Source organism: Athene cunicularia (genome assembly GCF_003259725.1).
Source record: "Athene cunicularia isolate RWA chromosome 12 unlocalized genomic scaffold, athCun1 chr12_part1, whole genome shotgun sequence".
Taxonomy (NCBI): domain Eukaryota; kingdom Metazoa; phylum Chordata; class Aves; order Strigiformes; family Strigidae; genus Athene; species Athene cunicularia.
The window spans coordinates 17,634,293-17,660,404 of NW_020799116.1; the positions used below are offsets into that span (position 1 = coordinate 17,634,293).

Below are 26,112 nucleotides of genomic sequence, written 5' to 3' on the forward strand. Positions count from 1 at the left end.
GTAAAAGTTGCTGTGAGGAAGGCTGGCGTCTGGATTTGTTCCCATCTGTCAGGGTTAGCAGAGTCTGCCGCTCTGCAGCAAGGGAGAACTGCACGGACAGGACAGGAGCCTGCCGGGGCGGCTGGGGAACCTCAGGCCTTGCAGGATTTAGCAGATGGGTTAGGAGAGCAGCTCCCAAGAACGGCCTGTGCACACCTGAGCCTTGCCTAGAGCAGAGGGGACCCTCCAGCCGCGCCCCACTGCTCCCTGGCCCCGCCGTTAGCAGGCGGGTGGAGGGGGCAACGCGCAGGCACCCTGCGCCTGGAACCAGGGAGCTTTAAAAATCACAGTAAGTCCACTGGTAAAACCCTGCATCAACAGCATGTAATTCAAATATCAAGTTCATTTATAATGGAAACAATCTGCTTTTCAAACTGGTAAGCCTGTTAATGATGTGGCGAAGCAAGCAATCTGCTGTTTCCAGTTTCCAAGTTCCACATTGTCTGTCGTATAATTTGTCCAGCCAAATCTGCATCTTGGAAGTACGAGCAATTCACACAAACGTATCTTGGCATTGTGTCTACACAGCTCTTCTAAAAACCAGGCTTCTAATTACATAGTTTGCTTTATCTTTCTGACTTTGGCAAGAAATAGTCTTCTCTTTTAGTACATTGCTTTAAAATAATAAGGGTTTTCCAGTTATTTATTATTGGCAGGATAGAAAGCAACCTTTGTTAAATTTCTACAATGCTGGCATAGAAGATACATTGTTCAAAGGAGCCGAAATTCCAAAACACAAAATAATTTTTGGAATTAAAATTTATGAAAAAAACCCCAAAGACTAAAACTGCAGCACGCATTCCATAGGCAGAAGCTTCTCTGTGTACGTTTCCCTCTGACAGGTTACCTCCATGCACCACATGTTGTTTTGAGTTGCTCTTTATTTGTAAAACATCTTCCAATGTTTGCAAAATGTTGTGTGAAACAGTGCCAAAAAAAGCTGCTAAATTTCAGGGTTGAAATGCTGCCTTTTGCAACAAGTCAGAGAGGTCTCTTTCACAACAAGTCAGTCGTTTGTTTTGCAGATGTTTTTAAAACAGAGGCTCAGAAACTTTGCAACAATGAAGAGGACTACAGCCAGCGTGGGCTGCCATCCCACTCATGCTCTTAGTGCTGATTTAATCAGCTTTGAATGTTGCTACAGAACAATCTTCAAAAGAACCCTAATACAGCAAGACTGGGGCCTTTTTCCTCCATAAAGTAAAACATGAGAGAAACAGTAAAGTGACACTGCTTTAAACTTCATACTCTTTGTCCAAAACACATAATTCAGTAACACTGTCACTTGTAACTGGATAGAGGGTATATATAAAACCTTAGAAATCTATGACTGTTTTCATGACACGGGCTGGATTGGGTGACGCCAGTACTTATTTTTATGTGTAGACCTAAGTCTGTGTGTCCATATCAAACTGTGTGATGATAATGTCAATTTTATTTAGTTCATTCACATAAATCTTTGGCAATATAACCCTCTGAATGTTAGAAACCATTGCACGTTCTCATCTTGGAAGCATAATTATTTTGAGTTAAAAGATTTGTGACATTTATGTATAGTAACAGGTCAGGCTTTAACTGTGTGGCTTTCTTGATGAAGGTGTCAAAAATAATTTGGAAGAGTGTCATTTGCGTAGTTCTCTTCCCCAGAATACTCTTTTCTAGGGAGTTAATTCTATTGACCAGCAGGAAACAGGATCAGTGTTTGACTCAAGCCTGTAATCTTTCTTGTATTGCCTGAAACAAAATCAAAACAAGAAAAATTTGTGATAAAATAAGCAAAGCCCAGAATGGACCTGATGTTTGCAGAGCCAGAGGGCCTGTGCGAGGGCAGAGCTGGCACCTCTCGCTCCCCGAGGCGGAGGCAGCACTGAGGGACACACAGGGACAGTGAACAGAAGCTGCACGCTCGCAGCACTGCTTCCACATCACAGACACTTACTAAAAGCAAGTGAAGTGTAAAAATAATTCCAACTGAGGACGCCCCCCACCCCCCTCCTTATCCATGTAAATGAAGCAGCAGAACTTTACTGGACTTGGCATTTTTTTATGCAAACCATACCCACAGGTATGATTTTCTCTTCTATGAAATAGGAGCCTTGAGTCCTGTGGCATCACTTAAACAACCAATTCGGACTGTTAGAGAAAAATTCAAGCACAAGTTCCTGTTATTTACACCGAAGAGGTGTATTCTTACAGATAGTCCCATTTCTTTTGATCTCTGGTATCAGCTGATAAAATACATCTCAGAGCACCCCCATCACTCACCCTTATCCCTTATCTGTTACCTGGTAACTCTGTGCTTGGATCCAGACACACTTAAGAGTCTTTCGTCAGCTCTCTGATCGATGTTGGAATTACTCTCAAATTGTGCTTTTGAATAAAATTGACCTAAGCAACAGACACACAAATTATTTAAAAATACAAAACATCTGAGTTTGTTGTTCATTTACCCCAAATGGTAGCTATAACACTAGGAAAGCAGCCATCTGCCTCAGAAAACAAACAAAAAAAGACCAGATTTGGAAGCTCCCTTGGTAAATTAGGAAAATTCCTCTGTTTCTGCTGTGATCTCCTGCTATCCCTAACACTCCTCCACAGAGAGATTCAGCCTCACTCTGAGGGGATGTCACTTTTATTTTTATTTTTTTCTTTTTAGAACATGCAAAGTTTTTGAAACAACTTCACCTTTAGTCCCATCAGACTTTTTGGAGTTGAGGACCAGCTGGCTTTCATTTTGTAACCTTGATTGTTTACAATTTTATGTCCTTTTTTTTTTTTATAATCATTACTGGACATCAAATGAATTTGCTGCATAAATTATGTCATTCCACAGCACGACTGCGGTTAAGCCCAACTATTATTTTAGTCTTATTTTAATGTTTTCTAAACTCATAACAGTCTATTTAGGGCTGTGCCACTGGTGAGCAGCGAAGCGTTGTGTTACATTTCCAGGGGAAGACCTCCCCTCTTTACAGAGTACGGTCTGGATTGCTGTGCAGTAAAAGGTGATGTTAGATGTCTGAAAAGAATAAATTAAATGTGAAGTTTCTCTAGAACCCCCTGAAATACAGCATTGCTGCTGCCTTGCCTGCCAACTGCTCTTCATGAGAGCTTGTCAGGACCCAGGAAAATAAAACCTGAATAAAGGCTTATGATGTGGCTGAAAAAACCCCACTATATTCTCATTTCAGGAGCTTAGTTACAAGCTCATCCTTCTTTGCTGCATACATCTGTAATGATACATACCCAGAACTCCACTGACTTTGTCAGAAAAACGGTTGGTGTTCAAGAAATACAGCCCAAGGAAATCATCTGGAAACTTTACAAAGGAAATTTTTACTGTGACTGTATCAGACAATGATGCTGTAATACTCCTTCCCTTTTCAACTGAGACTCTCAGCCTAGGAAGTAAATTATGACATTATTTCCAATAAGAATATGAAGAAAGAATTATGTCTTTAACTAGCTGAAATTAATTAATGAAAATAATTTAATTTTTGCTATTTGTCTCTTTGCAATTGTATTTTTCATGATCTGTTGGTGGTTATTTTTAAGATAGAAAATATTAAGTAGCATATCTTTTATCTCTATGCTGCACAACAGATCTTTCCTGTATCAAGTTACATGCAAATAAACCAATGGAAAAGAACTTTTTTGCTGATGAGAACACCTTATTATTCATAATTACAAGAAATGCTTGGATAGGAAAAAAAAAAAAAGATAATATTTTTTCATCATTTTAATGAGAATAAGGGTAAACTAGATAAAATAATTCAATCTATTTTATGAACAAGTCACTTTTTTTTTTTTTCTTGGATATTTCACAGTTTTTTTCAGACCCTGCCTTTCTTCTAATCCATTAATTTTATTTTGACCCAAGGTGGGCTTGCAGAACACAAGCATCCACTGTTCTTTTTCTCCCTTGCAGATCAGACAAACCACAGCCACCCGCACTGTGATTGCAAGGGCTCGGGTGCTGGTTTGAAGCAGGAGGATCATTCTGCTTGGTAGACAACAAATTATAGAGGGGCATAAATCCAGCATGTTCTTGGCTCCATTTGGATTACAAAAATAATTGAAAGCAGTTGTTTCAGGACTTCTGTTATTGTCTAGAACTGCATATAAGGGAGGCAGTGCTGGGCGTCCTGTCTGCCCCAGACCAACAGCAGATCCTCCCAGAGGTTTATTCCGGCAATGCAAAAAAGCTGATGGAACTAGCTACATTCCACTCTTTCTTGTGGTAGTGAAGGATCCTGCTCTAATTAGCTTGACAAATGAAGACTACATTTAAAGTACCCTTTCTCCAACAGTGGGCATTTAGTTACAGACAGCTATTCAAACACTTCATGCCTTCCCATAAAAAAATTCCAGCTGCCCAGATGTGGGTTATTGCTAAAACCGAGGAGAAAGAAAACTTCAGCCTGTGTGGAGCCAACTGATGTATAAAAGAGGCAATAAATGTCAAAGCCATGACTTCGCAGTACTGGCTCTGCGGCTGGAGGAACACACAGTGCCTGGTGGCAGCCGGCACGGCGCTGGCACAGGGGCTGCCGTGTGCTGGAGCAGGTCCTCTCCTTTGCAGATAAATGTTGTCTCTGATGTTGAAGCAGAAAGGCAGGTGGTGGTACACTAGTTTTGATTCTCTTACACAGTCATGAAGAATTAAAATCAAACCTTTTTTGTTCTCTGTATTTAAAATGGGGGATTGTGAAGCTACCCTGCCTCTGCCCACACAGAGTTGCTCACCAGATAAGGACACTTGGAAGCACTTACTTGAAACAAATGTGAAAGTGGAGGCCTGGATGAAAAAAGATCTGTCACATTCTCAAGTTTGGGAAAGGACAGGGCGATGTTTCTTACCCCTGGACAGTGGAGGTGGATGACTCCGTCCACGGCAGCCAAGTGCTCTCGTTATTGTGCCTTAGGATGATCTCGTCCGTGGAGACATGGATTTGCGCAGGGGGATTCACATAGTTGATTTCAAACTGCACAAAGTGATTTGTTCTGTCCCCAAGTTTCCCCATCACAGTGAGTCCTTTAATAACAGTGACACAAATCTGTCAAGTGACCCTGTTTATAAAGTATGACTGATCTTAATAAAACTCCTTCAGCTTTGTTGCTAAGGCAACTTAAGGGTTTAAAATCTAGTTTTGGGAGACACAGTAGTCCAGATTTCAGATCCATGTGCTCCCAAGGCAGCAGTGGAGTCACCAGAGTCTGTTTAACCCCACATTTCCATCTCCTCCCACAGAGGTGGCTCTGCTCCATAATCAGAGCAGGTGATATCTGGTACTTGGGGCCATGAATCCTCTGGGCACAGGACAACAGAAAAAGTGCAGTGCATTAAAAGCATGCATCTTTCTGTTAGCACGTAAGGACCATGGGGTTTAAAGTCCTCAGAAGCTCCGAAGGGCTGGGCAGGAGAAACGCCTGAAGGCCACGGAGGTGACCTACAAACAGACCAGTGAGAAGCGCCCTCAGCCATTGCACAGTGAAAGTTAATATTGCCTAATAGAAAGGAAACATTAACCACAGCCTCTCCGGTCCCTGCAAGGCAGCAGGTATGATATGGCCCTTCACAAAAGGGGGTTATTCCCAAAGACACCAACTGCTCTTATAGACTGAAGTGACTCCCCTTGTCCTTAGTATCAGGAATAATACGGCTCACTCACCTTGCTCCGGATCTGACAGCAGGTGGACAGAGGGATGTGCTTTTCCATCAGTATTTAAACAGATTGTTTCATTTTGTTTGGGTAATTGCAAGAGAAGTTGTGGATATTCATTGGCTGAAAAGCCAGAAGAACAATGTTAGCACACAAAGAAAATCTAGCCTGTGCCCTTTGGATAGGCCCAGCAAAATTCTTAATTAATTTATACCTAAAATGTTGCTTATAGCTTTTATAGAATAGAATGATTAAAATCAACACAGTAATAATTATTCAAAAGCACACCCAGACACAGCATCTTGATATGAATGAAGACAACAGATTTTTAAACTTAGAGAACGAGCTCTTAAAAAAGCTGAGGCTGAAGATCTGTTGTACTACATTTTGTTGGTGGTTATATCCTGGAGGCAGAGAGGCTTTCTCATGACATACTGAGATGTTTTTCACTTATGTGGAAAGAACCAGCCAAGGAGAGGTAAAGGGTTTTCATGGAGTTGATGCTGTCAGAAAAAGCATTATTGTGTGAAAATCTGTACATTACAGTTATAGAGTTATAGTAACGATTAAGATGGGACTGGTATATGTATTACTTACCAAGAGGTTGTACTCTCATTTTTCCTCTTAGCCTGGCAACTGAAATACTTAAAATTAGCAAGAATTGTTTAAGGAAACGTTTTTCTTTAAGTCAGCTAATTAACCAGGAAGAATAGCAAGGTTGACATTGACACCAAGCTGTGTGGTGTGGGCGACACGCTGGAGGGCAGGGATGTGCCATCCAGAGGCACCTGGACAGGCTGGAGAGGTGGGACCACGAGGACCTCATGGAGTTCAACAAGGCCAAGTGCAAGGTCCTGCACATGGGCCAGGGCAATCCCAAGCACAGATCCAGGCTGGGCGAGGAGTGGATGGAGAGCAGCCCTGAGGAGGGGGACTTGGGGGTACTGGTGGATGGAAAACTGACCCTGAGCCAGCAATGTGTGCTCACAGCCCAGAAAGCCAACCGTGTCCTGGGCTGCATCCAGAGCAGTGTGGCCAGCAGGGTGAGGGAGGGGATTCTCCCTCTCTACTCCACCCTTGTGAGATCCCCCCCCCTGCAGTGCTGTGTCCAGCTCTGGGGTCCCCAGAACAAGAAAAACATGGACCTGCTCAAGCTGGTCCAGAGGAGGCCACAAAGATGCTCAGGGGACTGGAACACCTCCCCTGTGAGGACAGGCTGAGAGAGTTGGGGTGTTCAGCCTGGAGAAGAGAAGGCTCCGGGGAGACCTTATAGTGGCCTTCCAGTACTGAAAGGGGCTACAGGAAAGCGGGGAGGGACTCTTGATCAGGGGTGTAGGGATAGGATGAGGGGTAACACCTTTAAACTGAGTGAGGGTAGATTTAGATTTAGATATAATTCTTCCCTGTGAGGGTGGAGAGCCACTGGCACAGGTTGCCCAGAGCAGCTGTGGCTGCCCCCTCCCTGGAAGGGTTCAGGGACAGGTTGGACGGGGCTTTGGTCAGCCTGGGCTGGTGGAAGGTGTCCCTGCCCAGGGCAGGGCGGGGGGACTGGATGAGCTTTAAGATCCCTTCCAACCCAACCCATTCTGTGATTCTATGAATACTGACAGAGGCAGCAGAGCTCTTCACTGACTTCTATAGAGAGCTTTGCTTAAAATCAGATGTCCCAACTGGGGAAAAAAGAACAATGTCCAGTGCCTATTTCTCTTAGGAATGACTGTGCCACTGGGGCATGCTCAGAGCTGTGTTTTCCACAGCTGCAATGTATCACAGAGCTCAGCACGCCCACCCCAGCTCCTCTCGCACGCCTGTGAATAACTACCTACTGACAACAGCTTCTTGTTGCTGCCGGATTCGGGCTCAGAGCGCCAGCGACCTGAAATAAAAGGTTTTTCCAATATTTCATTGGTTTGGGGTCATGCCTTGCATCTTACTGCACACCTTGTAAAACAGGGAATCCCTCCTGCTTGTTGCCCACTGACTTTTTTGGATACCGTCCCGGGTGCACGCGTGTGGATCCCACGCAGGCAGCGCCTGCTCAGCGCTGCGGGAGCTCCCAGCGATGTCAGGCTCTGTCTCTGCAGGGCCCTGGGGCTCCCTCCTTGCGGGACAGGCACTGTCACCGTGCAGACAGCTGTGTTCCACATCGGCTTCACACAGCAATCCCCAGGACTGCTAAGTTACTTTTTTTACATTCATTTCCTTCAGCTTACTACTACATGCTTTTCCAGATCTTTCACATTTATTTTCAGAAGGTGTAATAGTTTTTTATTTCTGAAAAGGGACCGAGATTGTTTTCAAAATTTTATAGTTCATTATAAAATGTCTGTAAACTAAAATACATGTAATAAAACTTAAATTATATATCAAGTGGGCATCCACAAGCAAAATGTATTTATTAATGTTGCTATGAACCTACATATGAAATGAAATTTATAAAGTTATTCTGAATAAAACAAAGGTAGAGCACTTACCAGAAGGTGATCCACTCCTCAGTCTATAAGCATCTGAAGAAAGAAAAGAGAGTATCTGTATTCTATTAATGATTGTATTACATATTTTACAGGAGCGTTTCAAACATCTGTAATTCTCCAGCTACATCTTCCCTTCCCAAAGTGAACTATCTGCAGTATGAAGCCCACAGAACATGAGCACCGACCCTTGGAAAATATTCTCAGCCAAAGGATGGAAATGGACAAAAACTACTATGAACTCTGTGAGGAAGGGATTTGCAAAAAGGAATTTGAGCGTCTGCTAGATGTGGGGGCTGCATCTGCTGTGAGCGTGGGGCCGGGAAAGCGAGGGGAGGTGATGCCTGTCCCTGGTGCGAGGGTGGGTGCTTCTGGTGGCAGGGGGCACAGGGGGCTCTGCAAAGGGACCAGCCCCACAGGGAGCTACAGCACCAGCGCAGGATCACAGTGTGCTCCCTCTGGAGCGCTGCAGCCCCAGACAAGAGCTGTTACTGGCAGTTAAAAATCGGATGAGCTCAACAGGAGAAACCGCAGCAACACCCAAAAGAGCGCATCACAACCTCCCTGGGTCCCAGGATCCCAGCATCCCCTTTGCCCCTTCTCCTCCCTGGCCACTCCAGCTCTGCGGGTCCGGCATGACGGGAGCAGCGGTGCCCAGTGATGCTCGGGCGGGCACCAGCCTCAGACCCGGTGGGGACACCCCGTGCCCTGGAGCAGCCGGCCCCCCCGCGTCGGGCTCGGCCCCTGCTGCGGGCACAGGTCCCGCTGCAGGGCTGGCCCCAACCTCCTCCCCTCTTGCAGCCGAGGGAGCTTTGCGGGAAGGGCAGCGCCAAGGCCTGCGTGTGCCCCCGGGCAGCGCAGGGCAGCCGCTGGGCAGGGAGCCGCGGGCTGATCAATCCCGGCGCCCGAAGGGGACCGCGGCAGCTTTACGATCCCCTCAGCACATTTCTGTGAAAGCACTAGAACAAAACCAGGGCTTTTCACCTAAAGCATTGCTGTTATAATGTCTTATCATAGCTGAGATGATCAGATTAATAATGCTGGAATTTTAAAATTAATATTCAAACAGTTCTATCATTTCCAGAAAGAGAGGGGGAAAAAAAAATACCTAAATCATCCTCAGAAGTACTTCCAAAATGTCTTAATTTTTTGACAGATGCTTCGCACATGGTAGGAAGAAGCAGAAAACATCATTAGCACCATTCACTTGAAGAGCTACTTTTCCTCATGAGTAAAGAAAATAGTGGCCTTCGAGACTTTCTGAATGGAACGTTTGACCATGTTATCTACCCATACCCTGCCGGACCTTGGCAGTCACATTTTGCTTCACATATTCTTCCAAATCTTAAATACTGCCCTCTATAGAGCAAGCACCATGGACTCTTTTGGTTTAGTGTTTTTTTGTTTTGTTTTGTTTTGTTTTTCTTCATTAGAGATCATTATGGAAATATGCTACTGGAAAAGAAGAGTACATTTACCTCCTACTGGAAAAATCCTGGGCTTCTCATTATCTAGTACAAGAAAAAGGGACAGATTAGTGTTATATCATCAACACTAAATGACTTTACCCATACGCAAACCAGAAAACCAGCGCAAGCGGGTGTTTTGCTTCAGGTGATGAGTATTTTTTGTGTTAAAGGATAGGTAGATAGAGCACATGCAAGACTCCTAGCAATGCCATGCTTTCTCCCCTGCATTCATTTTTCCAATTTAATGCTACAGAGAAAAACACAGAATCCCTTTGCAGAGGCAGGAATGCTGAGTAACAACTGTTAAATTACTTTTAGTTCATATTTAAACGAACTATTTTCCATTTTGATAATAGTGTCCGTTTCACCACTTCACCTTTTAAAAAAATCCTGCACATTTTATTTTGAAAGGAAGCTAATCCCCCAAATCCTGCTGCTGATGTGGCTTATCACCATGTCACATCGCGATAAAATGGCCTCCAGTATAGGTCAACAACAAATTATCAATAACAGCAGCATATTTCAGGGGGTGGTTCGATGCCCCATTTACCAGCTTCGGTGGGTTTGTTCGCCAGCTCTGTCTGCTGCTGGTCAGAGGGTTTGGTGACCACCATGGAGGTGAGGGGTGTAACAAAGCTGTATCGCAGAGACAGCTCCAAGGCTTGTGCCTCCAGGGTTTTTTGGTCCTCTTCTTGTGCTGAAATACTAAAGTCTGTGTTAACGATGAAGAAATAACCTATAGAGACTAGGAGCAGGCCGTCTTCAGATTCTTTTTATGTTAGCTGTGTCTTAACAGATATCTTGTATTATTGAAGGGTGAGTAGTCTTATTGGGATAACTCAGCTGTTCACATGCTTGAAACTATGGACATGTTCAAATACGTAAAAATAATAGATACACGATCTATGAAATGTCTTAAAGACATACTTACTGTTCACTTTACTAGTGCCATTCACTTATTTACAGACAATATTTCTGGATGTGTAACAACAGCTCAACACAATCCATGCAAGTATTTCATAGTAATGTCATGAAGAATACTTTATATTATGTTTTCATGTGTGTATATACATATATATATACACATTTAATGATACAGAGCTATCGTAAACTGAAAGGCACCTCATGTTCCTCATGCAGTAATGTAGTATTCTTCCAGTATACTATGTTTTCAATATTATCTGCAGAAATATTTCTGCTTCTTTGTGTTTATCCAATCATATAGTTTGTGAATAGGGAATTTGTGTTTTAAGAAGTTAGAAATTTGTAATACAAAACATTAAAGTTGCTTACGATTTTTCCAGAAGCTGTTGAATGGTTAAGTAAGCCCACAGTCTCTCTATGAAATTTCCAAAGATGTAAATTTGATTTTGAAACACTTGCTCCTTCTCTTTGACATTTGCTTCTTCTTTAAGAGTCAAGTCACTAGCATGCTGAAATGGGAGAAAACTGACCATCAAAAGAACAGTTCCAGACTTCTTTTATAGCCACATCATTAGACTTAAAAGATCATCTTTCAGTACCAAAGTGCCTTTTTTGTCCTTCAGTTTTGTCCTTTCCCGTTGGAAAATGCAACTCCACACTGCTGAAGCAGCATGTATTTTGGATATATATTTCTGGACTCAAAACAATGTCGAAAAAAGGAGGAAATGAAATTGTTCTGTTTCAACATTTTTGAGATGAATATTCAGATTTCCTTCTTCATTCTAAAAATAAAAAACATTTTCCTAAAAATGCTTGAAAGGCCAAATATTATGGTTTTGAAAGGATTAAAATTGTTGTTTGCTTATTTGTGGATATACTTCAAATTTTTTCTTTTACAGCAAATTCAGGAGCGGAAAATTGTTTGAATTCTCAAATGTTTTCCTAAAATGAGAAAACAGCTAAATGCCCAAATGTAGAGAACATATATTGTACACAAAAGACTTCTTGAAGTCTCCTATTGCATCATAAAAGACAGAAAGGAGATATGATTTTCACAGTTAGTAAACTACTAAACACTTACTGACTGAGCCTTAATTTCTACTGGCAAAAGATCAAGCTCATTGATAATTTTTCCAGATACTACAATTTCAGATCCTTCAAAAAACAGCTTGAAATTGTTCTTGGTTAATCGCTCAACAGCATTTTCTGGATACTGCATTTCAATTTTCATCAACATTGGGGTAGCCACCTCTTGATAAAAGCCCTAAAGAGAAGCAGAGAGAGAGAGAGAGAGAACACGCACAAATGACTGCAAAATTATGCAATGCAATACATTGAATGTCTAAAACCCCCTTAAAAAGAAGGAAGCAAAGCTTTTTATTCAGTTGCTGCAAACCTAGAAAAAAAAAATGTTTCTTCCCAGGGTTCAGCACACCTCCAGCCAGGTTGGCAATGCCATCTAATCTGTATTTCCCATGGTAGTTCAAGTACACAAGCAGCATCCCCATTATTGCCATCCCACCCAGTTAGGTGCTTTGCTTTAGCCACTTTCCACATCTGATTTTTTAAGCTTGACTAATCCTGGGGATTAATCTTTCTTTTTCCGGACTGGGGCCAACGTTAAGCAAATTCAGCCTCTGCACATCCAGCCAAAACAGGTAGAAACAGCTTCCCAAAAAAAGAGAACCTCACAGAAGTTTTACCCCCCTCCAGATGGGCAGGAAAGACCCAGGCAGAGCCAGTTTGCCTGTAGGTGCCTCAAACTACCCACTGATTTTTAGGGAAACCATACACACAGCTTCCAATGGTTTTCAAGCACTTTGAAATCAGACTCGAGAGCAGAAGTTTTTCCACCATCGCACCTCCTGGGCAATTTGTCTTTTTTGCAGAGGTACAGAAATGTGAGTTTCCAAGTTTGTCCAAATGCAGATGATTTGAGGAGGACATCAACTTTCAGTCATGGTTAGGGCACAAGCCTTAAGATACCCCAAAATTGCCTTCCTCCCTCCCCAAAATTAACAGATAAACTCAAACCCAAGTCTTCATCTCAGAAAATCCATGGATTTGCTGCTAAGACTAGACATAAGCTGTAGCTGATAGATGGTTTTTCTGGCATATTCCCTAGTCCTGACCTGGAGCTGCAAGGCTGCATCAGCGTTTTCATATATACGACGTGCTATTCCCCCGTTGCTTAGGGCCATTTTCTCCAAGAACTTATAACTGACATCAAACCCAAAGCCAAGGCAAAATAGAGCATATTTCCCATTGACTGCATTCTGAATGTTTTCTTGAATTACTTCCACATTACTCTCACCTGTAATTGAAACAAAAACATACCCTTGTTTGTGTTTTTTTAAAGTACAAAATGACAGCAGCAGGTTTAATGGAAAATTCTGCCTAAAGTATTTTAAAAATTATTCAGAATAAAATATTAAAAATACATGGGACAGAACTCTGTTAACTGCATTGGAGATGAAAGCACCACTCTGCACATGGAGTGCCAGAACCTGATCCTCCCCCTTAATGACTTTTACTAACTTCTACTCATGTCACCATGGCTAAACACAAAATATTTTACAAGATCACAGGGGCCAGAGGAAGTTTTTGGGACAAAAGGGACACTCACTACAAGTTAACAGCACAAGAGATGGAAACACAACCTCTGGGAAGACAAGTACCATGGCATAAAAATTATATGTGTGAATTCGGAGAATGGATTGGTTAATGGTGTAATTCAGACAAACTGCAAATCAACTGGCCATGCTTCTCTCCCAGAACCTTTGCGTGACAAAGGGAAAAAGGCTTTCACACCATCATCTTATCCCATTTGAAGACCTGCTGATGGCCCCATATGGGGAGCTTCTGTATCAGCATTTCCAGGCAGGAACTGTCACTGCCTGTAGCAATATCATGGGAGCAACTCAGATTTGTCCCTTTCAGCCTGCTTTGACAAGGAAGGCAGCATATGCAGTAACGCTGCATGTATTTGCCTGGCACCCTACGCTGGCCTGATTTCTAGCCAACTTGTGGATGTGCAGTGTGCTCGGGGATATTTGAGACTCACTCTGGCTGTGCTGAGCAGACAGCACCGTGAGCTGAATTTTATTTAAAAAACCCAAACAAATAAACCAACCCCAAAGCAGTACAGATCACAAGATCTGAAAGGCAAACTGATCTTATTAGAGGGCTTACAGCTGAATTAATACTGCTGGCCTCTGAGAGCTGCTGGTGCCACGTGAAACTTAGACAAACTCCTGTTCAGAACAAGTGATGCTTGTACCATTGCATTGGGAGTTACTGTTTATTTAACCCAGTATCTCAACCCTCTGGTTTGTGCTACCACAGATGATCACTAGTTAAGAGCTAGATGTGGAAAATAATACAAAACAAGAGGCCCCTTGAAAATATTTCAAGTTTGGGGCAAGGAGGGTGAAGAAATATAAACAATACCTCTCAAATGGGACTGTACATAATATATGCAAAATGTCCATGTTTCAGCTCTTAGTATTTCACATTTCAGCTATGCCTGGAGTAGCCCCAGCAATTCCCTCAAGTTTATGAAGTGGGAAGCCAATGGTATTTAGCAAAACAGTTCCCAGCTGAAGGACATGTAGTTAAGGGCAGGCAGGCTCTGCCATCACTTCTTGCAGCCCTTGGCAGAGCCCTCTCATAATCATCCTCTCTGACACAGATCCAGTGAGAGCCCAGCCTGTTTGTACCAAAGCTCTTCTGAAACACAGACTGTGTCTATCGACATCTGGGATGCAAGTGTAAAAGATAAAAAAGTCAAGGAGAGAGAGGACTGAGGCTAGCATTTGCTCACCAGAAGTGGGCTGGCCATCTGTCAGCAAAATAATCATGGAGACGCTCCGTTCTGGCAGCCCCTCGGCTTTATCCAGGATGCTCACGGCAGCCAGCAGGGCACGATTGATATCTGTGCCTGTAATGAGAAAGCAGGCATCACTCACTAAAAAGGATAATCATCTGAAGAAATCAGTGCACTTCATCTGCTGAAGCCCCACAGAGTTGTTTAAAGTTTTCTGCAGGAAGTAATCCTTCAGAGAGATGAGGATTTAGGGGTTTAGCCTACAGGGCTTGATTACGGTGTATAACATCGCAATGGTGATGCTGCAGTATTCTTTTGGGAGCATTTTCCACACTTATGTGATGGGAAATACAAACAGCTCTAGAGCCATTAAAAAGTGCTTAAATAAACACACTGTCATCTGTTAACCTGCATTTAAGGAATGAATCCTAGCCTGATTTGAGAAATTAAAGAAAAGAGCTGGGCACAGGTGGGCTTATTGGTGTTAGCACCTGGGACAAGAAAATATATATTAACAGTGTGGCATAAACAGGAGATAGAGGCTTTTAGATGTGCTTAAAACGAAATAATAAAGCACACTGAGTGATGCTGCAGTTGAAGTCCTTCATGCCTATTTTGACTTTTTTGTTTCTGTAGTGTCACACAGGAGTGTAACTTTATATGGTTTTTTTTTTATTATTATTTTACAAGGGGACCCTTGATATTAAAAAAAACCCCAGCAAAAATGTTGAGTGAATTGCCATTTTTCTGTAGAAAAAAAAAAAAAAAGGTGCTATCAGGAAATCTTCCAGCCATCTCTGTTATAAAAATCTGAAACAAAACTTTGTGGCTTTCGTGGTTCATAAATGTAACCATCTCTCCATATATCCCTATCAGAATGCAGTCACAAGCTGTCCACACCCATAACCAGCCTTTCTATCCCACTTCCCACTCATAAGCATTAAAAACTTACTTGTATTGTGAGCACTGATGGTAGTTCTGTGGCAGTATATGACTAATAAAAATAATACTTCTCTAAGCAGTATATGATATTGGGTGCATGTCTGTGGTTACAAGCATCTAGGTGGTGCCTTGTACCTCCACTAGCAGAAAGAGTTTGCACGAGTCCTGCAGCACTCGCCACGTTCTCTGTGCTGGCTTGCAGCAAAGAGCTCTTCCACTCCGCCACTTTGCTGTTAAAGGTGATAAAGCTGAAATGATCTTCTGGGCGGAGATCTTGCAAAATCTTCAACAGGGCGTCCCTCGTCTGTTCCAAGGAGAAGACAATCACTTTGAATATTTCTCTTTCTCTGTCAGAACTGGGACTGGAACTGCAGTGTGATAAGGGGGTTTCTCTACAGCACTACTCAAGACACAGCCCAATGCCCTTATTTAGTCCTAGTGGTGTTTTTCAGGTTAGGACCATCACAAATGGCAGGTTCACTGACTTAGAGACACAAAAACCTCCTATGAGGGCTGTAGTGGGCTTGTTTGCTCTCCAGCAAAGCTACATACACAGTCATCAGTAAAGGTAAAAAGACTAATTCTTTAAATGTCATTAAAGAAAAAAATTAGAAGCAAAATATTCTGCAAAGATACAGAAAAAGTGCTCTCTGCCTCCATGTTCAATACCTGTGAGAATGACTGTATCAGAAAAGTGTTGCTGTTCAGTAGCTTAAATTTGTGCATATGTTTTTTCAAGAATTTCTGTATGTCTGAAAATTTTGCTGTGTACAAAACCAGCATGCGTTTCGAAGTGGAATTCACAGTCACTTCCTTGAAAGGCTGGTGTGTGTACTGGTGCAAGCAGAGGCTACGACTTCGAGGCAACTTACCTGTTCAATTTTTCTGCCTGCCATGGAACCACTTCGATCTATAACAAAGATGACATTTTTGGGAAACACTGGCATTTCATGGGGTGCAAAATAATGCACAAAATATCCATTGACAATCTGAAATACAGAGTGTGAAATCATGTATAAGATTACAGCTAAATAAATACTGCATCTTAACGTTCTGGCATAGCAAGAAGGAGGGTGCATTCTATTCTTCTACATAGGCCCAAATCAAAGAGCTATTGCAATGTATTTCCTAGTTGGAAGCAAGACTATCTGTAGAGGGCAAATTACAAGAGAACAGCATATCTCTCTATATAAAATATACACATTATACGCCTCGGTGCCATATGTATGATATATCTGTATTATCACTATACATTACATTAGCTCTTTATTATCACCTATGAGCACATCTCTGCTCATTGACTGTGACTGCCATCTTTTAGCACATCCACGTATGCTTCATCAGTGAAATGGTATGGAAAATAATGGTATTATCAGTGAAATGGTATGGAAAATAAAATAAACTTTATTCTCTAGTATGTGCATTTGTCCATAAATATTTTTAAGTTCCTGCTCTCTTTAGTTATGCTTCAGTTGCCACAAAAAAATAAAAGAAAACCAATCAGTCATTTTGATAGTTGCGTAAATCACATTAAACGTCCTTTATGAGAAGCCACAAATACCCCTTAGATCAGAAAAAAAAAAAAAAAAAAAAAATAGAGAGACATCTGTAAAGTGGCAATATAGATTTGGTATTGAAACAAAATTTGAAAGATTGAGTTTTTTTCATGGGTGATCCATTCTTGCAATGTGGCTGGTGTCTCTGGGGATTTACTGAACACTGCCATCGGTTCCTGCTGACCCTGGATTAATGGAAACAGCTTTTCCTGTCATTCCTGGTGTTTCAGAGTAAATGTTGCTGTTTTGCTGATTACACTTCACATTCAGATGTATCTATGATCTGAAAGCATTTTTATTTCTTTTTTACCTGTATATCACCCGCAGTGGCACCTCTCTTAACATCATACCGCACGACAAAATCACCATTGAGGAGGGTTTCGTCGAGTTCAGGATTTATTTTCTGTTGATCTACAGTTGGCTTAAATAAAATATGAGCCTGCAAAGCAATCAGAAGAAAAGATCTAAAGCAACTTAACTTAAAGCTGCCCCTGGCAGTAGGATCTGGCAGCTGCTGCTTTACCTTGGTTTCGTTCTGCACTTTCGTGAGCGCCTTAGTTAACTCATTTGTCATGAACGTGCTGTCTGTCTCCAAGAAGCGTATACCCTGGGGCTCGAAGATGTGCACATCAATCTGACAGTGAAGAAGTTGGCATCAGCATCTCAAGGGAGCGCAGCCGTGCCCGAGAACCACCGCGCTGCTCCCTGCCCAGCCCTCGCCGGGGCAGCTCACCTGGAAATGCTTCACAAGCTGCTTCGGTCGGACCTTGATCAGCAGCTCGAACTTCCCCAGCTGCCGCTTCAGCAGCTCCTCGTATGTCAGTTCAAAAGTGACTTTGCTGGCGGCCGCGATGCTGACGGACACGTGAAACTGCTCCAGTTTTCTGCCTGTGATCCTGGAAGGGTGAGAGAACAGAGATTTACCTCCTGCAGGGGAGGTTTGGTTTGTGGTGGCCAAAGTTCATGAATTGTGCTAAATAATGACCAAGGGGCTGCATGGAATAGATAGAAAAAGAGTAGCAGTAAATCTTGTTCATCACACAGATCTGTCACACTGTAGGCAGTATTACATACATCACGTGTATTACAGCAGCGTGCCATGGGTGCTGCGTATGCAAGCTGAGAAATGGAGCAGAAACCTCTGCATGCCTCAGGCTGGGATCAAGTAGAACTGGGACTGGATACATAGGAAGCACAGGTTAAATATATCCCCAAAGCATGATGGCTGCTCAAGTGCCACGGTCTTCTGTGCTTGTGGGGAAGCAGACTCAGCAACTGAGCATCATCCCAGCCCAGCAAGGTGCTCCCACAGGACAGCGAGTGCCAGGGCAACACCTAAATGGCAACACCTCTCACTGAAGCCCATTGTGGGACCAGATATAAATCACAGATACATACATATATCTATATACACCTCATCCCTCCCAGTAAGAATCCAAGGCTGCTCTTCATATTTATCCCTGCTGAGAGGTGGCTGGTTCCAGAGTTTAACCCACCCACTGCCAAAACACAAGCCGAGGCAGAGGGTTGGAGCCTTACTCAGGATGGCAACGTACTTGACAAGGCCGGCGCTCTGCCCACGCGAGACCGCAGTGTCATATTCCTTTTGAGCAGAAGCTTTCTCCTTTATTATTCCTGGGTATACTTTGCCATCGATGGACCTGTTTGGTTTCCATAAAATTTAATCAATATTAGAAGGAAAGTGCTGGGGAAGGAAACAAGAGGAACCCCGCACTTTGTGGCCCTTGGGGTGGGGGGACACTGTTTGGGTCCCATGTCCCTCCCCATCCAGGAGGATGCCAGGAGCCACCACCACAATACAACCCTCCTCTGTTCAGGGTCTCGGGGAGGTTGGAGCCCAGGAAACACCACCACTGAGCACGTTTGTCACCCACCCTGTGCAGCAGGCAGCCTCAACCTGGCCCTGGGCACTTTCTTTCTATTTGGCTGCTTACTGCTTTGCCCCACAGAGCATTTAGTGAGCTCAACTCTTTGTGCTTTTTACTCAGATCTCCTGAGATGAAAGATGAACCCTGCCCCCAGCCCCCAGAGCTGCCTCCTTCACACCACAGGTAAGGACTGGTCCTACATGGAGAAGTTGGTGATGAAGGCTGTCTTGGGTAGCTCCACTTCAAAGGTCGCCTCTCTGGACTCATTCGCTCGGTTGACAATTTTGCTGGTGATGACGGTGTGAGCAAATCGTGATGCCACCTTGCAGTCCACATGGAGGCTGTAGATTTCGATAGCATGCTGGAATAAAATAAACAGGCTGAAACACTCAGTTTTGCTCTTAAGCAGTCCTTACCCGGGTGATGTTATTGGAAAATGAAGGAATGAGCTGTTAGAAGGTCCAGCCAGCAGTGGGGAGGGGGAATTGGCCAAGACCAGGCTGGCCATCTGCTTATTCCCATCTCTGCAGCTGCCCCATGCAAAATCTGCAGCTACACCGATATGTTGTTGTTCCACAGAAGACTTCTGTCGGGCCTTTGTCTGTGGTCTTCTCTCTTCTGGGTACTCTGAAGCAGCTGCTGTGTCACCCCAATGTCGCCTAACATTAATCTCAGAAAAATCAGATGTCTCTTTAAGTACTCAACCCAGGAAAAGAGACCTGCTAGGTTTTTTTGTGACTGTTTATTTGCTCTCCCAGCTGTTGACTTTGCTGCATGTTTTTCAGCTCAGTGCCTTGTGTCACATACGAAGTTTAGCAGGTTTGAAACCCCACATGGGCCTTCAACCCCTCGCTGGTTGCACAAGTAGGGCTGCCCTTTGAGCACTTGTGTTTCTTCTGTTCTGGTACTTCCAGGGCTGCCAACGCTCGAGGGAGGAGGCACTGTCTGGTTTTAAAGCTCCTACCTGTGTTTCAGCAGTGACACTAAGACGAGTTGATCTGGACATCACCAGCCTCACAACAGTCCAATAGTTTATTAAAATAAAAAAGCTCAGCACCAAAGCAGATCATTTTTACTTTTTCAGACTCACAAATCTTTTGAAGGGCTAATTGATCTTCAGTTACTTTAGTAATTAATCTCCTGTACTTTGCTCACCAATTAACAGCATCCACTGGCCTCTTCTTAGTAGGGCACTGGCTGAAATTCAGAAGTTTAATCAAGCTAAATATGGCCATTCAGTACAAAGTTGTGACCGCAGCTTTGTGCTCAGGCATCGGGGCAGGAGATGCCACAGTCAACACCATGTGAGTAATGGATGGCTGGTTTTTTTTCATTACATGTTGCCAGAGCGTGCTCCATCTCCTGATGCCTACTGACAATCCAGGACAATGGGTTAAAAACCAAAAATATTCATTAAGAGAACAATTTCCCGATCCTGGCAATTTGGGTGCCTGTGCCTGCTGCTCACCCTGAGCTGGAGCCCTCCCTGTCCAGGCTAGGGCTGTCTCTCCCAGGACTGTCTCTTCCCAAAGGCTTTCCAAGTATCCCCAAGCACCTCTGCTCGTGTTTGCTGCCCTGCCATGCTCAGACCCGCCTGTGGAACGTTTGGAGGGGAGGTTCTGCCATGACTGAGGAGCCCCGAGCCATGGCTCACTGGGGCAGTACAGGCACTTGGTGGCCATCGCTGGCCATGGAGCATCCTTCAGCGCAGGCAGAGCTTGCCCCGTGCAGAATCCACCCCACTGCTGTGTGCTGAGGGGATGCTGCAGGGATGAGGGGACAGGGACCTGCATCCCCTGCGCTTGCCCGGCCCCAGCAGCATTTTAGGCTGTGACAAATGAGCACACAGTGGAGTGCAGCACGGTGAGGGGTGTCGCTGTGCCCTTAGTGGAGGAGGTGGGAACCCCAGGTGTGCATCTGAAAGCAATGGGGAGCAACTTGTGACCGCTCCCCAAGGCGCTGCAGGCACATACACCACATCCTCGGCTTCTTGCAGAGCCCTCAGACGCCCCTACAGCAGCCACCAGACCTGTCCCTGCATCCCAGAAACCCACCTGCATTTTGGTTGCATTTCACACTTTTCTGAATAGGCATGATGGAAATAAAAACCTTCCAACATAAGGCTGCATCTGTTTCTCTAATATTGGTATTTTTAAAATAAGACCAGTTCCGTGCACCCTGAGATGATACAAAACACGGTTTTCTCCTCCAGATGGTACACGTAACTGTCTGCTCCCCTCTTTTCTGCTCCATGTAAATTATTAAATACCTGTCAGAAGCCTCCTGGCACCGCTACGTCCCCATTTGGTCCTGCTGTAATGGTGTTGTGTCAAGATCCAAACCTCATCCAGTGGCCGAGGGAGACACATTGATCCCTCAAATTAGATATTTTACATCCCTGGGGAAGAGCATGAGCAGACACATCTGCAAATGCTCTCCAGATACATCTGCAAATGCTCTCCTACCACATTTACACTACAACAGCCCAAACAACCAAAAAGGCCTTTAAAGAACCCAAAGCTCTGAAATCATGACACAATACACCCAAGGCTCCACAGGTGGTGGTTAGCGGAGGAGTTACCTGCACTACCTGGCCAGCTACCATGATATCACATGGTCACCAAATGAGCAATCAAGATATTGTTAAAATAAAAATAGAGCAAATACCTTTTGAGCAATAGTTTCTGCTAATACTGCAAGTGAGGAAAAGACCATCAAAGCGAGCAACATTCTCTTCTCCATTTTGGAAAGACCAGATTTTCAAATGAAACCTCAGTTTATCGTAATCAGTTAATAAGTAACCTGTACTTGGGGATATTATGTAGACTTTGAAGAGACCCAGAAACTTAATATTTACATGTTAAACATAGGTAAAACTTGGATTTGGTTAAAGTTTATTTTTCCAACAGATCTTTGCTGTTAAACAATAGAATGGTAATGTTTCATAAAGCATAAAGTTAAGAAATCTTTAGGTTTTCTTTTTAAACTTAGATCTCACTGTGGCACACGAAATCCTATGGGCAGATGAACTGGTCTGTGCAGAAAGCTTCATTTTTGGATGCCTGAATCTCTACCATATCCAACAGTAATAATCTGAAAAGGCACATCATTAATGTTACCTCAAGCACGTCAGAGATTTAGAGGTTGCCGAGACATGCAACATTCACGTGAGATTTTACAGCTGGTGACTTCTTCAAACCTTCTGCCTCCCTCCGGAGCTGGCCCATGAGAGGTGTGGAGTGGGCCTCTTGAAACATCCCTTTTTGCCTCCTCTGACAAACCATAATCCTTTTTTTTGTCAAATAGCAAAGTCGTTTGTGGCTTGTCTTCAGCCAAACAGTAAAACCAAAGTAATAAGACCTTGCCTGGTCTCCCTAGGGAGAGAGGTGCTAAGTCAGTGCCTATATGTACACGTATGTAAGTGTACAAAGAAGACACAAACCACCCAAAACCCCGCGCAACAACAACTGTGCACGGGAGCACATCTGGCCTCATCTGGCCCTGACACAGCTGGGGATTCTGCAAAGCTGCCCTTAACCCGCACGCTCAGCGGCGCTGTTTGCACAAAAGGCTGGCACAGCTCTGCACCTGAATTTACCTGGACACTGAGTGGGATGAATGACTCTTTTCACTTCCTATCTTATCATAAAGTCTTCATCCAACAGAGACTTTGAGCAGTTCTTGTGAAGTTTTTGTTCGTCAAGGGTTGGCTTGTAGCCCTAGGAAAAGAAATTCTCTTACAAGTCCAGAGTGTTATACACAAATAATTTCGGACAGTGTTATACTAAGCTAATTCAAAAAGCACATACTCACTCATCTGGTGTTTAGGTAGCCTCCTAACTCAAGACAGCTGGCACAACTGTTTAAAAGATATTTCTCCATCCAAGTAGTTGTAAAGTCTGCCTCTTCTATAAAGCATTTTAAACACTTTGTATAGAAATAATTGGTGGTTTATGCATTGGGGTAAACAGACCCTGGGCAGAACCCTTTTCAAAAGTTTGTCTTCTGAGATCTACATCTGGGGAAATCGAGGTGAAAAACGGGTTGGGGAGCAAACTGTCACAAGCTGTTGCTGTGCCGCATGCCTGGGGCACGTCTCCAGGGTTTGCTCCGTTTATTGGAAAGCTTTCAGACAGCTTCATTGCTTCATTCATTTCTAGTGCAAGAAAATAAAATGTTTGAAATCTTGAAAATATTGACAGGACAGGAAAAATAACATCCCCTGGGGCTGTAGTTCAGAGAATCTCTTAGGCATATGCAGCTGTTGCATCAGCCCCTGGTTCCTATATGGCTTTATGTGAACATAACTGTACAGGTATGTTCAGGTGCCACCAGCCAGTGCTGTGGAAAGATGTGATCTGGGAAGATGCCCTCTCCCCTCAGCCCTGAGCGAGTGAAGGCTGAATCCTGCCCTCCCACCGTGATTTCCCTGCCTGTCTGTTCTGGCAGCTCCAGATAGCAGACAGCCCTTCCCCAACTAAACCTGCAGTCTGTCCACATAAACCACTTTTTCATATTGCTTTTTGACAGCATTATCCCCCTCGTAACTCCATGGTAGGTAATGCCATTAACTGTCCAAAACTAGCACAAAGATCCTGTGGAAATACTTGCATCTCTTCATCGCTGTTTTACAGAGCGTCCAGGTGGAGGGCATGATTCCTGTGGCCTTGGACTTGTGAGGAGACACTAATGCGGGGCTCACTAATTTGTCACTTTGGCAGACATTTACAAGTTCACCATAAAGATTCTGTTGAGCACAGTGTTGTCTTAAACGGCTTATGCTTTCAGCAACTTTTTTTAAACATCACTTCTTCCAGACAGACTTTATACTACTTGCAAATACTACATTGTTTATAGCAGAATACATAAATATGTATGCTTAACAGAGAAAAAATGCTCTACATCTGATTAACTTCTACAACTTGTGTAATGCTTTAATTCCTTAAAATACGCAGGATTATACACTTAGTGGCCTAAGATCCCCAAGAGCCAAAGCTTTAGCTTTAAGTGGATCTGTCATCAGTTTTCTAATACCCCCATGTAAAATCACATGGACATTAAAGAGCTGCTTTAACTGCACAGATTAGGCTGCATGATGGGCTCTGCCCTGCTCCTGGGAGCACAGAGCCACCTAGCACCTGGAGAAGCTGTGAAATCCCTCCCGCATCCCTTCGTGCCTTGCTGAAGCGACTACAGGAAAACCTCATGCTCAGCCTTGCCTTGAGCACCTGGCTCCGTTTCTGTGCAACCCCCAGAGAGCTGATGTCCAGGGCCCGCTGCTGCTGGTGCACTGGGCACCAGTCCTGCAGCACCCAGGGCTTCTCACTCTGAGGGATGAACATGTGTGAAATGACTTCAGATCACCCTGGAGGGAGGATTGAAACCCACTATGACAACAGGAGATACTTTTGAGTGCAAAATGGCCTAAAAAATCAAGCCCTGGTGCTTTCTTCAAACATTTTTCTGTCACTATTTCTCAGTATGAAAATGAGGAAAAAAAGGGAAGAAAACACATTTCCCATGATTGGACTTACTAGATTCACAAGGATGAAGATAAAGATGACAAAAAGTTCTCCAGGCAGCTTCATATTTGTTCCTCTCATACAAGTATCTCCTGTCCTGCAGCAGCAGCCAGTAACTTTTCTAACGCAGCAGCAAGACTGGGCTCAGGGGAGGATTCCTGCAATTCATACAGGAGAGCACAGACCTTGCTGTCACAAATGGGGAGCAACTTTGTTCCAGGGATACGCTTTTACCTCTAATGCATATTTTTCAGATAATCCATCTTAAAAGACAGAAAGAGAAAAAAAGATCCCCGATTCTGAACACTTCCTGTCACCCTAGTGAGCATCACAAATAATTGAACCTGAGGACATCCCGGAATAAAGCTGTTAGCAAAATCCCAAGTCTCTAGTAGATAACTAACTTTGCTTCCCTGATGCATCTGCGCTGCAAGTCTGTAGAACACAGACATTTCTGTGCTTTGCTATATCAGCACCAACATACCCGAAGCTGGATCTGAAATACAGCACACACACCCCCCCACCACCCCCGCCTCCTGCTAGTCTAGCAGTCTAGACTAGCCAGTCTAGCAGATTTGCAGGATTCTGTCACTTGTATCCTACAAAAGAAAGTGATAACATTTTTCCCCACTTGTCCCTCTCCATCATTTTCTTAATTATTAAACAACCTCCTGCCAACTTCCTATCACGAATTAAATAAGGAGGGTTAGTTAAATCTGATGCAGGGACGGTTCCAATGTTACGAGGGTGAGAACTTTTTTTCCCCCCACTGTGTTTTGTCTTATTTTTATCTTCGAAGCTCTGGAGGGGGTCTTTCTCAGAGGAAAGGGCTGTGCTGAGTTACCTGTGAGGACACTGGGGCCCATGGAGAAAGTGTGTCCAGCAGAAAGAGGAAGAATGGTTTTGGTGGCAAATAATAAGCTCTGAAAGTGAAAAAAATGGGACAGGGCAACACACCAGTGATACCTTTATTTTTTTTAAGGAAACCTCCCCCTTAAACCCAAAGGATTTGCTGCTGCCTCATGCAGCCTCTCTGGGAGTTTCATGGACATTGGCCTATTTTATTTGTTGTTTGGGTTACAGAAAGCAAAGATGGTATCTTCATGGTGCACAGACACCTTCAATATCTTAATCGGGTCTAGCCTGTGCTGAAAGTAATTCTTTAAATAAAGGTGACACCTACCTTACCGTCCCCAGATGTGCAGCCAGGGACTTGGGCTGTGAGAGAAGCACAGCAGCTGCCAACGAAGCAGAGGATCAGCCGTGTTTGAGCACCAAGACTGAGCTGAGAGGAAATGCTCCAATTTATAACCTCAGGGGAAACAGGTTTGATGTTTAATGAAGCAAATCAAGACATAAACAGAGTTGCAAAAATCCAGCTTCCAGAGTTGGTTTGCTGTTCTGCAGAGACACTCAGAAGGTTGTTCAGCTCCTCAGTCAGGCAGGACATGGCGCCCGTGCTGCTGGTCTACCAACTCACTTCTCACTTGATCCGAAGGGACACGAGGAAAAGGCCACTGGGGAATGGGCTGAAAGCCCTCCCCTGGCGCTGGGGCACACGGACAGCCCAGCATCCTACCTCCCGGCAGGGTGCTCGTGGGGAAGTCACGGCCCTGCTGCCCTGAGGGACCTGCGAGGGGGGAGCCCTGAGGGGGGCACTGCCCTGTGGCATGACCCAGACCTGAGGGACCTTGCCAGGGCACCACCAGGGTCAGCACAGGCTTCGGACTCTGTGATGTTGTTTCAACCAGCTCCTCCTCAGCTCCCTCCTGGTGAGGCCGCAGTGTGTAGAAATTGCACTGACACTAAAA

General features: G+C 44.0%; 1 protein-coding gene across 1 annotated transcript; it reads right to left on the reverse strand.

Annotated features, from left to right (window-relative positions):
- Nucleotides 1–1,546: 1,546 nt before the first annotated feature.
- On the reverse strand, nt 1,547–21,384 carry ITIH4 (inter-alpha-trypsin inhibitor heavy chain family member 4). The gene is made up of 22 exons (XM_026857599.1): nt 21,361–21,384; nt 18,980–19,140; nt 18,447–18,551; nt 17,624–17,786; nt 17,414–17,524; nt 17,201–17,329; nt 16,207–16,323; nt 15,470–15,638; nt 14,390–14,506; nt 12,699–12,880; nt 11,648–11,830; nt 10,936–11,075; nt 10,193–10,347; nt 9,652–9,684; nt 8,177–8,209; nt 7,525–7,578; nt 6,300–6,338; nt 5,712–5,825; nt 4,900–5,074; nt 3,286–3,440; nt 2,325–2,427; nt 1,547–1,773 (listed from the first exon to the last, which is right to left on the reverse strand). The coding sequence occupies exons 1-22, from the start codon at nt 21,382–21,384 to the stop codon at nt 1,698–1,700; spliced, it is 2,538 nt and encodes an 845-aa protein (XP_026713400.1). The 3' UTR covers nt 1,547–1,697.
- Between the last annotated feature and the right edge of the window lie 4,728 nt (nt 21,385–26,112).

Bases quoted from the DNA above. Each gene is read 5' to 3' on its own strand.
- ITIH4 (XM_026857599.1), bottom strand. From the start codon at position 21,384: ATGGTAGCTGGCCAGGTAGTGCAG. The intron at 17,330-17,413 runs GTAAAGCAGCAG...ATTGCTTTGCAG, and splicing joins AAGTGCAGAACGAAACCAAG to GCTCATATTTTATTTAAGCC. The intron at 10,348-10,935 runs GTAAGCAACTTT...CACAGACTTTAG, and splicing joins CAACAGCTTCTGGAAAAATC to TATTTCAGCACAAGAAGAGG.